The 13,465-nt window shown below is 46.5% G+C and overlaps 4 protein-coding genes across 4 annotated transcripts; 3 read left to right on the forward strand and 1 right to left on the reverse strand.

Annotated features, from left to right (window-relative positions):
* Nucleotides 1-261: 261 nt before the first annotated feature.
* N7478_004276 (putative translation regulator (Cya5)) lies at nucleotides 262-4,029 on the forward strand (the record flags this gene model as incomplete). Its single annotated transcript, XM_056920490.1, has 1 exon — nucleotides 262-4,029. One exon carries the CDS (start codon nucleotides 262-264, stop codon nucleotides 4,027-4,029), a length of 3,768 nt encoding a protein of 1,255 aa, XP_056778527.1.
* A 1,308-nt stretch (nucleotides 4,030-5,337) lies between these two features.
* N7478_004277 (uncharacterized protein) lies at nucleotides 5,338-6,119 on the reverse strand (the record flags this gene model as incomplete). The annotated part of the gene is made up of 2 exons (XM_056920491.1): nucleotides 5,338-5,917; nucleotides 5,983-6,119. 2 exons carry the CDS (start codon nucleotides 6,117-6,119, stop codon nucleotides 5,338-5,340), a joined length of 717 nt encoding a protein of 238 aa, XP_056778528.1.
* Nucleotides 6,120-8,703: 2,584 nt separating this feature from the next.
* Nucleotides 8,704-9,426, forward strand: N7478_004278 (uncharacterized protein; the record flags this gene model as incomplete). The annotated part of the gene is made up of 1 exon (XM_056920492.1): nucleotides 8,704-9,426. One exon carries the CDS (start codon nucleotides 8,704-8,706, stop codon nucleotides 9,424-9,426), a length of 723 nt encoding a protein of 240 aa, XP_056778529.1.
* A 798-nt stretch (nucleotides 9,427-10,224) lies between these two features.
* Nucleotides 10,225-13,233, forward strand: N7478_004279 (MCM DNA helicase complex subunit MCM3; the record flags this gene model as incomplete). Its single annotated transcript, XM_056920493.1, has 7 exons — nucleotides 10,225-10,297; nucleotides 10,379-10,397; nucleotides 10,453-10,504; nucleotides 10,564-10,610; nucleotides 10,678-10,783; nucleotides 10,851-13,138; nucleotides 13,197-13,233. The coding sequence occupies 7 exons, from the start codon at nucleotides 10,225-10,227 to the stop codon at nucleotides 13,231-13,233; spliced, it is 2,622 nt and encodes an 873-aa protein (XP_056778530.1).
* Nucleotides 13,234-13,465: the final 232 nt, after the last annotated feature.

Below are 13,465 nucleotides of genomic sequence, written 5' to 3' on the forward strand. Positions count from 1 at the left end.
GAAATTGAGAGGAAGGAACTTTAAGATTTGCGCATCCTCTCCATTCATCGCGTCTCCTTTCCTTTGCGAATTGGGTTAGTGACACCTTCCAAACAGCTTTGTTTAAACGTCTGCATCCGCAGAACCACCTCGATTTGCTGCCTGCTAATCTTTGATTACTCTTTAATTACGACATACAGAGGATTTCTGGACACGATATGATGCGATTTGGTGAATTGTTCTGGTGGTTTTAGTGTTTTCACGCCGTGACGATCGGGGGTAATGCTCGAACGTGCCACTGGCTACTTCGAGACCGCGGGTCGGCGTTTCCTTCGAGATTCTACGGCCGGCATTCAAACGAGGCAATCGATATCTCGACATTTCTGGAAACATAATACCGGAGGAGATGCCACCCACTGGTTTTTAGCCTTTACACACCCGCCGGACCAACCTACCAATCTGATTTCCAACATCTCACCTCGAAGCAGAAGTCCTGCCGATTCCAACTTGCCATTCCTTGACTTCCTGTACCCTCCGACGCCTCAACAATCCAATAAATTTCGTCTGTGTCGTCTTCCTAAGAGAGTGGGATTACGCCGGCGAAAAAGGACGATTTCCAGTCTTCGGAGAACGTACGTTTCAGAGGCCTCGAGTCTTACGAAACCAGTTGAACTCGACTACCAGCCACAAGGAACGCATCTAGAGCAGGACAATCATACATATGCATCTCCCAAGCCCATAAAAGCCACGGAGGATCTATGGAAACACTTGAGGGCACGGCGAAGGAAACCAAAACATTTTGATAATGCCTGGGTGCTCTTCATCGCAGCCGGCCGCCCTCGAGAGGCCCTTTCTGAGCTCTGTGCCTGCTTGAGCAAGTCAAGCAAACCTACAGATCTGGACCGGGCATGGGAAGCCTTTTCAGAATTGCAGAATCCCTCTGATGAGGATTTTCTCAATATCACTCACTCTCAACTTCAATCCCAAGAGCCGAAAAAGTTGGTTGAGATATGTTCTTATGCCTTGAAGATGCGACGTGGGCGACCTATATTTGCTCTGTCATTCACACATTTTCTCAGGGCTCATGAATGGGCCCTTGCAGAGAAGATATGGATCCTTCGTTCTCAATTCAACGACGAGCAGGACGCGCAGATTGTTTTACCCAATAATGAGATCCGAATAGCCCCTGAAGAAATAGAAGGCTTGATGACATATCTCATGGAGAAAAAGAGTGCATCTGACTTTGACCCTCAGAATCTTCGAGATGTCACCGAATTCCTATTAGGTCGCATGTCTACTTCTCTCAATATGTTGAAGGACACCCCAATGGATGTCCTAAACACGATTATGCAAAAGTCTCGCCGTCTGGGTCTCTCGAGCCTCCAGCATTATGTTAATATCATCGAAACCCTCCAGTCGTCAACCGCCAGATTGGACTTTGCGCGCTCCCTTATATTTTACCACCAGATGCGAGTATTCTTCTACAAACAACTGCGTACACATGATGTGCACTATCACGCGCGGAAAGAGCTTTTGTCTCGCCAACTGAAAGTGCTTATCCATTTTGAGATGGCAGAAAATGTCCTCTATTTCCTAAATGAACTAACGCACTTCTATGGAAAACCAAATATCCAGCAGTATAAGGATGTCATGAATATGTTCGCTCGCTCTGGAGATGTGTCGCAAGTAACCCTTGTATTCAACAAGCTGGTGGCAGACTATGGTAAGCCAAAGAGCCGTAAATTGTTGATTCCGCTGCTTCATGTGCATGCGGTGCTCGGCAATGTGCCGGAGACGTTCAATCAATTCCAAAGAATTCAAGCCGAATTTCACCTTGAGCCGAACACAGTCTGTTGGAATGTCGTTCTTACAGCCTACGCGGCTAAAGAAGATTTGGCGGGAGCCTTTTCCCACTTTTCAAAAATGGTTCAGGCCGGGGTCCAGCTTAACTCTCATACATTCGGCATCATGATGAGCCTTTGTGCAAACAGAGGTGACATTGCTGCCGTTCGCCAACTTCTACAACAAGCAGAAGAAAAGAAGGTGCCTGTTACCATGACGATGCTTGGCACGGTTGCTCAGGCATATATTAGCAGTGGTCGTGTGGACTTGGCTGAACAATTAGCTATGACGTGCTTGGATTCCAAGGTTGAAGGCTCTCCTATGCAGTTATTGAACACGCTACTTATGCAGTATGCGTACAGGATTGATCATCAATCCTTCAAACGAGTGATGGAGCATATGGACCGTGCTGGATTTACGCCAGATGCAACAACCCATGCAGCTGATCTGCTCCGTATGTCTTTGATTGGCTCTGCTGACAAGGCTCGCAGGACCCTGCGTCGCATGCATAAGAGTGGAGTAATCCATGCTACAGAGGTCCATTACGCTATAGTTTTGCTTGGGTTTATCAAAGTCCGCAATCTTCAGATGGCCCAAGCCTTGTTGAGAGAGATTTACTCACGTTTCCCTGACTCCGGCATAGCCTCAAGCATTCGAAATTTCGAGGCAGCGATTCATGTCAACTCAAAGTCAACCCAGCATGAAAAACGCCTGAAGACAGCGGAAGAGGTGCTCCTTAAGTCAATATCCGAGCGTGGGTTGACTTCGCTGGTAAGCATGCTTCCATCAGCAGCAGGCCGTAAGGAGACCATCGCCAAATCCTTTGACACTTGGAACCACGAGTACCTTATCAAACGGTACGGTTCCAAGGGTGCCATGGACCTAGCTCGTGAAATGTTCGAGCGCTATATGCCGACAAGTGCTGAGGATGGAGGAGAAAACATGCCCACTCCAATTCGCCTGATAAGTGCTATGATGATCACGCATTCAAGGGCGGACCAACATCAAGAAGTTGATGAGTGTTGGAAACTTGCAATGTCAAGCGCCATTAAGTTGGCCAGCAGAATCAACGTTGAACCTCTTCTGAGATCCTTGGCGTCTGATGGAAAGCCTGTTTCTGAAGAAGATCTCTTCTCTGACTCATCTCTATTCTTGCCAATGGCGGACAAAAACAGGGCACCTGTTGATAACGTTGCCGAAGGACACAAGTCAGAAATCATACCTGCGCGCCGCTTCACTCTCTCGAAGCCCCTCAACATTTACATGCGTTCATTGGCTTACCGAGATAAGCTCCCGAAAATTGCTCAAGTTGTCGCTGAAGTTCAGGCAGCTGGCTTTGAATTATCAACCTTCAATTGGACAACTTATGTCCAAATGCTTGCCGACTCCGATAAATTTGCTAACGTGTCTGAGGCTTTCCGGTTGAACGAGGAAATATTCATGCCGAATTGGCCAGGGTGGAAGCGACTTAAAAGGGGGCAGACTTACAAGCCCCCTGGAACCCCAAGAGGCGTATACCTACTTGAAAATCCCTCAGAACCAGAACATTCGAAACATTTCCTCGGGCGCAAGGCAACCAAGTACTGGAGTGGCGTCGCACCGGAGTTCATGCAGCCCACATACAAAATGGTGGTGTACCTCGCTGCTGCTTTAGAGCAAATTCGTGAGACTACTATCACAAAGGGCGGGCATCAGCTTGACGACCTTTTTGCCATCGCACCGATGACGGTTGAGGCAATCAGTAAAATGCCATATCTGCGTGACTGGTTCCAAGGTATTCTTATTCGGAAGCGTGAGAGGCAATCTGAGAAAGAGCGGAAACCATTCCCCAGGGGACGTGGCATCGCAGAGGGCGGTATCCTTGGCTCCCCATCCCGTCTCCGTCGCCGCAAGACTGTGGATACACTTAAGGGGCATGAAAGCGATAAGCTCTTGAACCAGAAGGCGGCGAAGCTTGGTACCAAAGCCAAGACTCAACCCAACCTGCTATCTCGCACCCCCGGCGCAAAGAAATGGGAGAACCTACTCAAAAGGGAAGATATGCTTGATTTCCAGACCCAACTTGGCTACCAGAAAACGCATAGCAGACGACTCAGCTCTCTCAAAGTTCCAAGACCAACACCCCGAAAGCCAAACTTTCGGAAAGTTTCATTCCGACGACGGATCTTACGGCAAACCCCCTCTCAAAAGTCAAACCCAGAAACCTGAGGCACCGAAGAACACACCTAATGTGAACAAAGAGCGAATACCTTGAACGGTTGAGCTATCCTTAGCCCGCACAGAGAAGGTTGGCTGATATCCACCTTTCATGTACATTTATAAATTTCCCCGCGGCCCATTTCCTCTTCCTTTTATCTGTCACTTTGTATAGCTAAGCATTTGTATCTATATCACCTCAATGTACAATATCCATCCCTTTCTACAGGATGGGTCGAAATCAGTTTCACCACTTTGTACTTATGGAATTCTTCTCGAACCCTAGCCCTAAGCACGCTATTCCATTTCTGGATTCATAGGGTTGCAAGTATTGAATCGTATTGAACTGGAAGACGCGCGTCGCGCGCATCGGCCCTGAAACGAGAGACGAAGAATTGAAATAAAGGTGAAATAGAAATGTCAAAATTTTATTGGAAGCAACCTGAGTTGTATGTAAAGTGAAGGGTTATGAGAAGAGAATAGAACGTGCAGCAAACAGCACAAACGCAATCAAACGCAATTAACAAACCCCGCAGTCCTAAATCTCCGAACTCCGAGTCCACACCACCAGCTCAACCTGTTACACAACCCCTCAGACACCTGAGGTGATGATGATGATGATGATGATGATGATGATGATATTCTATTAACCTGATGCTATCTAGCTATAGTCGCAATGATAATGCAGGCGCTTCCTCCGTCGGAAGCAAGAATCAGCCAGACGCCAGTAAACAGTAAACCCACAGCTGACAAAGGAGAAGGCAGATGAAGCTGCCTAAACAGGTAAAAATGAAGTTATACGCAAAGCCAAAAACCCATATAAAAATGAAAAATCCAAAAGAATGCGAGTCACGCCTCTCCCCGCGCACCCAGACCCCGGTGCGCACCTGCTTCCTCGTCTGCTCCCACTCTGTCACCACCCCATACGTAATTCTTGCTTCCAAGCAATCAAAGAATTCCTTATTTACATGATTTTCTTGTTCCACCTCTCGATGGCGGAACCTCTTCCCATCGTAGTAACCAGCGTCTTCACCACTGTCCGATTTCCGGTCATTCCGGAGTAGTTTGTCAGACACCTGAGGCACCCCGAACTCCCAGGTCCATAACATTTCTTCACAATCAATGTAACCGAAATTGCCACATTGAAAATGTCGCATCTGATGTTGTCATTCAACAGTAGATCGAGCTTGGACACCTGAACACTTAACAACGGCGAATCGCAAGGGGTAAGATGTGACACATCTGGTCAAGTGTTCAATTGAGCTTAACCTCAATATTCATAGTGATAATGATACCCCCTGCAGACCAGATGATCAGATGTCAATTAGTTTCATCTTCTCTTTTCTCTTCGGCGTCATATGCTGTCGCGTCAAGCTCCTGAGGAGAGAAAGATCGGACCTGACTATTCTGCATTTCGTGGACCTGATGTATATCTCCTCTTAGTTCAGAGCGATTGGTGTTCCCTTGGATTTCTTGCGGGGGAACTCGAAGAATTCCAGACTCCGGCAATTCAGTAATTTGATCCTTACTTCCTGGCACATCACGCTGTTTTCGTCGTCGATGGAAATAGATAAAGGCTAAGATGCCAATTATAGTAATAGCACCCACTGCAACACCGATACCGATCCCTGCTTTAGCGCCACCGCTGAGGGAATGATTAGATGAATGCGAATCGTCTGATGAGGAACTCTCTGATGAAGAAGTCGGGGTAGCTGTTGCAGATGCGACATTCACTCCCCGCATATATTCGGCCGTTACAGGCATATGTACGGATGGAACTGTGGTGTTGGTTATGAATTCTGTCCCGTTTTTATCATAAGTATACGTAACCGTCTCATGAATCACCATCGATGAGCATGCTGTAATAGTCGCAGTATCCCAGTCAGTTCCTACTGATAAACTATAGCCTCTATTTTGTACAATCAGTATGCTTTCCGATAAGCTACAGCGCTGTAGATTACTTACGAAGGACAGCAGACTGTGGTAGTACTTGACGAAGTCCCGACTTCTGTATGGGCCTCAAACCATGACCCGGGACAACTGAAAGGACCATATTCAACGACCATAAACTGTGGGTTTAATACCTCCATCTGATAAGCCATTGTCGCCTCTGGTGGCATACAGGTGATACTTCTATTGTAATTTATTCCATATCCGGGAGCATATGCTAGTAGGTAGTCGAGGGTAGCGGAGCCGTAGGTATTAAAGCCGGTTTCACCTAAGTACAGACTGGAGCAGGAAGCTGGTGCGGTCCATAGGGTTATAAATAGGATATAAGATATTGTAATACTACTAACTATCTGAGGCGCAAATCCAGGGGTCAACATTATATATTCACCGCTAGGATCAGAAAGGGGTTGCAGCCAAGGGAATTAGATAAAGAATGCCAACACGCAAGGAAAGAAAGCAGAAGAAAAAGAAAAAAATTGATTGAGGCGTAGCTAGGGCCAAACTAGGGCCAACCAGGGGCCAATAACGTCTTCTCCCATAATATCTTTCCGAAGTTTTGGAACAAAGCACACAAAAGAATATCCCTACCCCTTCTAGTGTATTATATCAGTAATATATAAAGCCATATATTAAGAAAATACTTGTAGTGTAATTGTTGTTTTTGTTCTGTTTTAATTACTACTATCGATATACACAGATTTGGACTCCTGGGAATATATTCTAATAGTAGTTTAATCAGGGCGTTCATTGGCGCTTTCACCGGGTCCTTTCTATCCGCCGGAAGTGAGCAAAGGAACTCGTTATCGACATTATCAAGAACACAAATCCATTTTCCTTTTCTCTCATCGCGAAGCCAATTCTCGATTACTTAAAATATATTAATTCTAAGGTCTCGATGCCCCGGGAGTTTAAGTTGATCTGCGATGTCCCGGAAACCTTGTTCAAAACAGCCCTCGTTGCTGGCATGGACCCAGAAAACCCACGTCGTAGACGATTTAGATCGGACCTGATAGGAGTATTCAATAGCAAGTTGGGATTTCCTTCGAGCTGTGAGCAAGGGGTCGTACTATTAGTCACTCCACACTTACCCGATACCGCCGAGACCGACCAGGACTGTCCTCGACGCAGAGACCGAGCGTTTGTAATAAATCCGATCAACTAATGTGTCGCGACGGACAAAATCTGGATCACGTAGGAATAGGACCGTTAATAAGGGGCTGGGCGGAGTTTCCGGTCGCTCTAGTCAGGGAGAGGATAGTTAGTCAATAAAGGCTAACCTTGAGTTTCTATGTTTACCAGGAGCATAGAATTCTCTTGAGCCGTGGTTATCCCCTATCTGAAGCCCATGATTGTTCCCACCGAATGATACCGATTGTATATATACAATATCAATAACTATATATCTCGCACATCTCATATGAAGCGATGTGGTTCGACTCTCAGCTCAAGGAGGAATAAACAGACAAACAACCCACGTCATCATCAGGTAATTACGGTGCTAAAAGTGGGGATCAGACTGCTATAGATTCATACGGGGCTAGATTAATAACTTTTAGTAAACAGATCGACCCGAGCCAGACGGTCAGATCAGCTCAGCTAAGCTTCTCCAGATACTATAGAGAGAAGCATTAGAATTACATCTAAACAGTATGTCACTGTCCACCGGTTCAAACTACACATCATATAGCCATTTGTTTATGACTGTGAATGATCTAGCATAGGATACCTCAATTTTTACTACCACCATTTTCTGAGGACCTAGGTTTCGACGATAGGCCACCTAGCTTCCAGGAACTATGCAATTCAACAGGTCCCGTGCGGTTCCTAATACCTACCGTGCCCCAGACCTTTATTCCAAAATCTTTGCGCTTGCTCTCTAGGGGGTGTAGCTGGACCGAAGGGGAAATCCGTTTGACTTGTTTGCAAGATGGATATTCTAGAAGTTGCTGAAGCCATACAAGTTTAATACACCATCTATTTTTATTCTGTTACTTACGCCTGTATGAAAATACCGCCAAGACGCTGGGTCAGGGGTGCAGTAACTGCAATAGGTATAGTGGGTTTCGGAGGAGGGTTCGAGAAAGAATCTCTGTATGCAAGTGGTGAAACTGATTTCGATCCATAGTGTACATACATGAAAATTTTAAACCTCATGATAAATTCTTATACGAGAACCTGTGTCCTATGCATTGTGAATCAAATTATCTTTGCAAGGTCGATGGATTAATCTCCAATACACCTATCGATTTGAAGATTTAGCCTTGTACTATGCTAATCTGTCACTTCAATAATCAAGTGTCTTGGATAGTACGAAGGCATACGGCAGCCCTTACCAACCGCATCTCTATGGGTTGATATAGATATAAATCAAAGGAATCTTTCTTGCCAAATCTTCCACATACGTTAGTGGACATCCACAGCAGCTGAATATCTGCAAGGCTGTGAGATATTGTCACAACACCACCGTGGTGGACACGAATTGATGTCCAAGTACGCCAATTGGGCAATGAAAGACTACCTTCAAAAAGCAATTTTACTAAAAAACTGCTGACTACTCATTCCTGACACAAGCTAACTAGATCGCGTTGGCAGCTAGTCAAATCTATCAACATCCGGATTTCCAAGATAGTTAAATACCTGGCAGGGCTTCCATCCAGAGGTACTTCAGATTCCAACTTCTCCTTTACTCTTCTCCTTTATTTTTCAAACTTCTACTACTTCTATCTTACCAGCATCATGACCCAAACCAGGAGCTTTGCTGACAGAATTATCCTTGATCCCAGTGAACTTACTTCCGCGAATAGAAACCTCAAGGATGTTGCGGACTGTGTTGTTCTAGTTGGCCAGACCCGCAAGATCCTGGACGACGGAACCGAGTCCAATGTCATCGTCGATGTCGAGCTTTTTTCAGCAGAGTGGGCTCTTCAATTCAGTATTGATAATGATGGCAAAGGCGAAAGAACAAAGGAAATGACGACTGAGATCGGCATGACGACCACAAGCGGAAAAGAAGTTTCTACTTCAGTCTCGGCCAGCGCGGGATTCAGTGGCTGGGGAGTCTCTGCAGAAGTGAATGCTTCAATAGAGGAGAAATCATTCAATACAATGGAGACTTCGACATTGACGAGAGTTACGGATACCTACACTTGTCCGTCCGAGTCAGCTATCTTTGTCTATAAACGACGCTATAAATTTTGCTGCAGAACTTGGCTTTACAATGCCGCCCAGAATGCATGGTTTGAGTCCAATACAGGGAGAATAGAAGGATATTTTACCAACGAGATCGCTTCAAATCAGGAGTTGATCAGCCCGCTGGCATTGAGTAGCCACGGCAGGATCACCAATGATCCTCCCTCGGGCCTTGTTATCCCCACGAAAGGTTGGAACATCGAGACCGCTGGAGGCCTATCGAGTATTATCCTCGGCTACATAAGAGCTTGGTACCCTTGGGTCAAATAGCCTTAAGATCGAGACCATTGTAAGTATATCTCTTTGGTGTGTTCGTTGGCTCTGTTGACAATTCTGCAAACAGGGCACAAGTGATGCCATAGACCTAATCAGTATCACATCACAACATGAAAGAGAAGCGGCATGGCTTCGCCCATTTCCTCGCTGTTTTCCATGCAGACATTCTCAACACGTCTGTTTGCTGCTGAAACTTGAATTGCGGGACTTATCATATTGTCTCATCTTGTCATTCCTTTGCTAGAAAAATCTAAAACAATCAAACAATACTTTACTTCGAAGATAGTCACTTTCTTGCCAAGCAAACACAACCGAAATTCAAATAAGCTTATGAGAAGAAACGAGTAGAATTATGAAAAATCTGATCATAAAGACTGTAATAATTGCAGAGCAAAACACATACCCGGATAAAGGGTTGGGGTGTTTAGATGCATAAGATACCAACGTAGAGAAACGGAGTCAATATACGCGGAATTCTGGAAAGCAATGGCACGATAGTTGGCTGTACGAGAGTAATTAAGGTCTAGTTTTGCAACTTTCAAGTTGGATAGTGACAAGAATCATTCTACTAGGGGTTCCAACGTTCCAATGTTTCTAAGTCAACTGGTACATGTAGAGCGCCCCGCGTCGCATGACATAAGCAGACGCGAGAACGCGTTCCAGCAGTGCAAAAGTGTCGGTGGATCCACGCGTTTCAATTTTACCTGATCGGGACCCCCCATCTCATCTCTCCCCTTCCAACCTCCTCGACTCGGGTGCATCCCACAACCACATAGACCCCCACCAGATACAATGGAAGGCGTTCAACTAAACGATGAGCTCGCGCAGGATCGTGTGCGCGCAGCTGTCGAATTTCTCGATCCAAGTATGTGCCCGAAAAAGAAAACCGAGACGGAAAACAAACCCAGGGAAATTTTTGGCTAACAGCATGGTTCTTGAAAATTAGATGATGCACGGGCGCGCAGGTTCGTTCATTGAAATTGCGCTGAAATAACATTATTCTGACCTTAATACAATTAGCTACCGAGCAGACATTGTGGTGATGTTGAATCGAGGCTTGCGTCGCTTGACAGTGCGTTTTGTTGTCATCCCCTTATCATGGTGCCATTTGATTGCTGATGACTTTTACAGGTCAGCATCGACGAAATTCGAGCACACAGCCAGGAACTTGCTGAAGGGTATGCATAGCCATTTTTCATATCATAATGGATTTCTTTGCTAATTGTATTTTTTCACTGGTGGCAGACTTCTCACCTCCCCATTCGAATACTCAGAAGCTTTTGACCGAGCACTGAAAGATGTCGTGAAGACCATGCCCCAAAGGCCAGCCAAGGAGACTGCAGACGAGGTGGTGAGTATTTCGGAATTGAAGATGTGCTTCGGAGTGATCAACCAATTGACTCAATACTTGATCATAGAACTACTACTGCGCATACGTTGGAGCGTTCGGAGAATTTTCCTGTAATCCCCGCACATTGGGATCCATCCACTTGAACCGTATGGTATCTCTCGAGGGAATTGTCACAAAATGCTCTTTGGTCCGACCAAAGGTTATCCAGAGTGTGCACTACAGCGAGAAGAAAGATCGTTTCTTAGCGAGAAAATACAAGGACCAGACTATGACCGCGAGTGGCGCTACGAGCTTGAACGTCTACCCCCAAGAAGATGAGGACAAGAATCCCCTTATCACCGAATACGGCTACTCGACCTATATGGACCACCAGTCCATTTCGATCCAAGAAATGCCCGAGCGAGCCCCTGCGGGTCAGCTTCCCCGAAGCGTGGACGTTATTCTGGACGATGACTTGGTCGACAAGGCCAAGCCTGGCGACAGAATACAGTTGGTCGGAACTTATCGAACACTTGGAAACCGCAATGCTGGAAGCAGCTCGTCAACTTTCCGTACAATTGTTATGGCCAACAACATTATCCAGCTTTCGTCTAAATCCGGAGGAGGTATTGCGCAGGCTACGATCACCGATACTGATATCCGAAACATCAATAAAATCTCGAAGAAGAAGAACGTCTTTGAGCTGTTGTCAAAGTCTTTGGCACCTAGTATTCACGGACACGATTACATCAAGAAAGCTATTTTGCTGATGCTGCTCGGTGGTATGGAGAAGAACTTGGATAACGGAACTCACTTGCGTGGTGATATCAACATCCTGATGGTTGGTGATCCTTCAACAGCCAAGTCTCAACTTCTCCGTTTCGTGTTGAACACTGCCCCGTTGGCTATCGCCACGACTGGTCGTGGTTCCTCCGGAGTCGGTTTGACCGCCGCTGTCACTTCCGATAAGGAGACTGGCGAACGCCGATTGGAGGCTGGTGCTATGGTTCTGGGTGACCGTGGTGTGGTCTGTATTGATGAGTTTGATAAGATGAGTGATGTCGATCGTGTTGCTATTCACGAAGTCATGGAACAGCAGACTGTAACCATCGCCAAGGCCGGTATCCATACCAGTCTAAATGCTCGATGCAGTGTTCTGGCAGCTGCTAACCCTGTCTTTGGTCAATATGACCCCCACAAAGATCCCCACAAGAACATTGCTTTGCCAGACTCCCTGCTTTCTCGTTTCGATTTGCTGTTCGTGGTGACAGATGATATTGAAGACGCCAAGGACCGCACAATCTCTGAGCATGTGCTGCGCATGCACAGATACCGCCAGCCTGGAACTGAAGAAGGTGCTCCTGTCCGCGAGCAACTTAACCAGACTCTGGGCGTTGGTATCGAGGACCGTGGAGATGCTAATCAACCAACAGAGGTCTTTGAAAAATTCAATGTCATGCTTCACGGTGGCATGATCCCAACTGGTCGCAACCGCAACAAGAACGTGGAAATCATCAGCATTCCATTCATTAAGAAATATATTCAGTACGCCAAGTCCCGAGTCAAGCCTGTGCTGACCAAGGGTGCTGCCGACCACATCATTGCCGCATACTCTGCCCTGCGAAATGAGGACATCTCCGGCAACAAACGTCGTACCTCCCCCATCACCCCCCGTACTCTTGAAACTTTGATTCGTTTGTCCACAGCTCATGCCAAGGCTCGTCTCTCCAACCGTGTTGACGACAAGGATGCTAAGCACGCCGAAGCTATTCTGCGCTTTGCTATGTTCAAGGAGTTGCAAGAAGACGGCCGGCGCAAGCGTCGCAAGGTCCAGACATTTGACGAGGATAGTTCAGATGAGGATAGCGACCCCGAACTTGATGATGACGATGACGATGACACACCCTTCCGAGGCCAAGCATCCACCACACCAGGACGTTCTAATACACGAACCCGTGGTGCCGCCAGCACTGGTGCAACAACAGAAGACTCAAGCGTTTTCACAGCTAGTCCACGTGCCTCGCGCACTACTCGCACTAGCCAAAACACGCGCACCCAGGGAACTGAATCCCAGATGTCTGTTGCATCTTCCCAACCTGCCTCACAGCTTGTGGAGTCCCAGACCGACAACTCACAGTCCACATCGGCATCAGCCGCTCCCATCACTCCTGCCCGTTATGCAGTCTTCCGACAGATCCTGGGTCCTCTCATGGGTAACCGTGTTTTCGGCGACGAAGACATGACCCATGTTGATGTCCTCATCAAGGAGGTTAACGATGCCATTCAGAAGTCTCCCAGCCATGGTGTTGCACATGTATTCCCCAAGGTGGAGGCTTTCCAGGCCCTGACGAAGATGAACGACGAGAATCTCCTGATGTGAGTTACCCAATGCCTATATTGATAATCCTATCACAAACTAACTTTTATCGAATAGGTTCCTCGAGGAAGAGGAGAATGTCTTCCGTATCTAAGCCCTGCATACCACAGGCAAAATCTGGACCAAACCGGTCTTTTAACGAGCATGTTTTGTAGTCGTTGCATTGGGATGATATCATAGTTCTCTTCGTGTACGGAGTATGGAGTCAATCGACTCAGGATTAAAGAGTCGATGTGTTAAGGATATATGCATTTCAATGTTTAATATGAGCAGTTCCTAGTTCATCCCCGTATCTATTATCTATCAATCCATGTAAAATTGGCACA

The sequence above is a fragment of the Penicillium angulare genome (genome assembly GCF_028827245.1).
Source record: "Penicillium angulare strain IBT 27051 chromosome Unknown utg000004l_segment0_segment0, whole genome shotgun sequence".
Classification (NCBI taxonomy): Eukaryota; Fungi; Ascomycota; class Eurotiomycetes; order Eurotiales; family Aspergillaceae; genus Penicillium; species Penicillium angulare.